Source organism: Eimeria mitis, genomic scaffold, assembly GCF_000499745.2.
Source record: "Eimeria mitis Houghton genomic scaffold, Emh_scaff4025, whole genome shotgun sequence".
Lineage (NCBI taxonomy): Eukaryota > Apicomplexa > Conoidasida > Eucoccidiorida > Eimeriidae > Eimeria > Eimeria mitis.
The window spans coordinates 4,020-5,332 of record NW_013572359.1 but is presented as its reverse complement, the minus strand read 5'-3'; the positions used below and the strand labels follow the sequence as shown (position 1 = coordinate 5,332).

General features: G+C 47.4%; 1 protein-coding gene across 1 annotated transcript in view; it reads right to left on the bottom strand.

The window, feature by feature from the left end:
- Positions 1-874: 874 nt before the first annotated feature.
- Positions 875-1,313, bottom strand: part of EMH_0071700 (uncharacterized protein) — a gene marked incomplete at both ends in the record, with an annotated part of 861 nt that continues 422 nt past the window's right edge. Inside the window, one exon of the mRNA XM_013499132.1 lies at positions 875-1,313. Coding sequence (XP_013354586.1) covers positions 875-1,313 — 439 coding nt within the window.

The window sequence follows — 1,313 nt, the reverse complement described above, 5'->3', positions numbered from 1 at the left end:
CGGGAACAAGTTAGCGCCACATACTTTCCGATGGTTTCTAAAGCGAGCGACGTTTTATAGCTCCTAATGTATCGGTATTTCGCGCTTCACAAATTCCTCCAAATCCGTCGCCAGACTTCGAAAGTAGCAAGTTTGCTTGCATGTGTTGGTTGCTTGCATCGCCTGCCTCAGCAACTGTGGACAGGTGCATCACAAGCAACAATACAGATTGTCTGTTTAACAACCCTTTCCTCCTTGTGCAAAACTCATCTTGAGTGAAGGTCTCCATAGAGCATTCATCGTTGGAAGCTCCAAAATGTCTTCACCTTCAAACCGAGGTTGTTCTACCCAACAAATACCTGCCTTATTAGTGTGTAGCAGATGCCTGATACCGACCCGGCTGCCTTTATGTATGGCGCTTTGAAGAGCAACTTACTAACCGCGAAAACAATAATCACCCCGCCAATCGGTCAATAAAAAGAGATGCTCCAGCTCGCACGGTTGATTTAAGCAGCGGAGCTTTAAGCGCACTGAGGAAGGCAATTTTATCGGGGGGTGCTGACATAGAAAGTCGCATCAGTCTACTCGGGCTGCTATTAAAAACTAGCCCTGAACAGCATTTTACGCACGGCTTTAACGCTACTGATTCGAGGACGCGTATTGACGCCAGCACGTGTACGCCGTTTTGTGTGTTACTCCTACCCTTTTTATTTACTCCCACGACTGGAATTTGTCAAGGACAAGGTCGATTCAGGAAACCAATAATGAACCTGTCCTTGAAGCAAGTTGCTAAACTATTCTACAAGCTCTTCAGATTCCACTGCTTCAAATCACTTACGCTGGATGCAGGCCATCCCAAATTAAGCTCATTCCACGGATTAAACCCTAGGGCTGTTCAGTCGCTGAGGTAATCCTCGTAATCCTCTTGGTAGCCCCCTGCATCTCTGTCTTGCTTTCGCCAGTCATTCCAGCGCTCCAGCAGGAACTGTGGATGAGTTGTCTTTTTGCATAACAGCTCTCGCTTCAGGCTCACTGTTTCCTGTGGCTCCGGTCGGACTCTCGTCTTCAACAATTCAATTGCAGCAGTTAATCTTTTCGCAAATCCTATATAAAAGTTGCTGCGCGAGGAAGGAAATGGACGATCTGCCAAATCCAGCTCTGATGGGAGCACGCTTGTGAGCTTTTCCCACCACGAAGAAGCTTCCATAGCCGGTTCCAAAAGTTGAATTGCGCAGACAACCGCATCCAAAAAGAGGTATCGTCGCCCCAACACATACACAACATCACTCGGGGTTAGACCGTCTTCCTGTTTCCGGTGCTGATAAAACAAATGC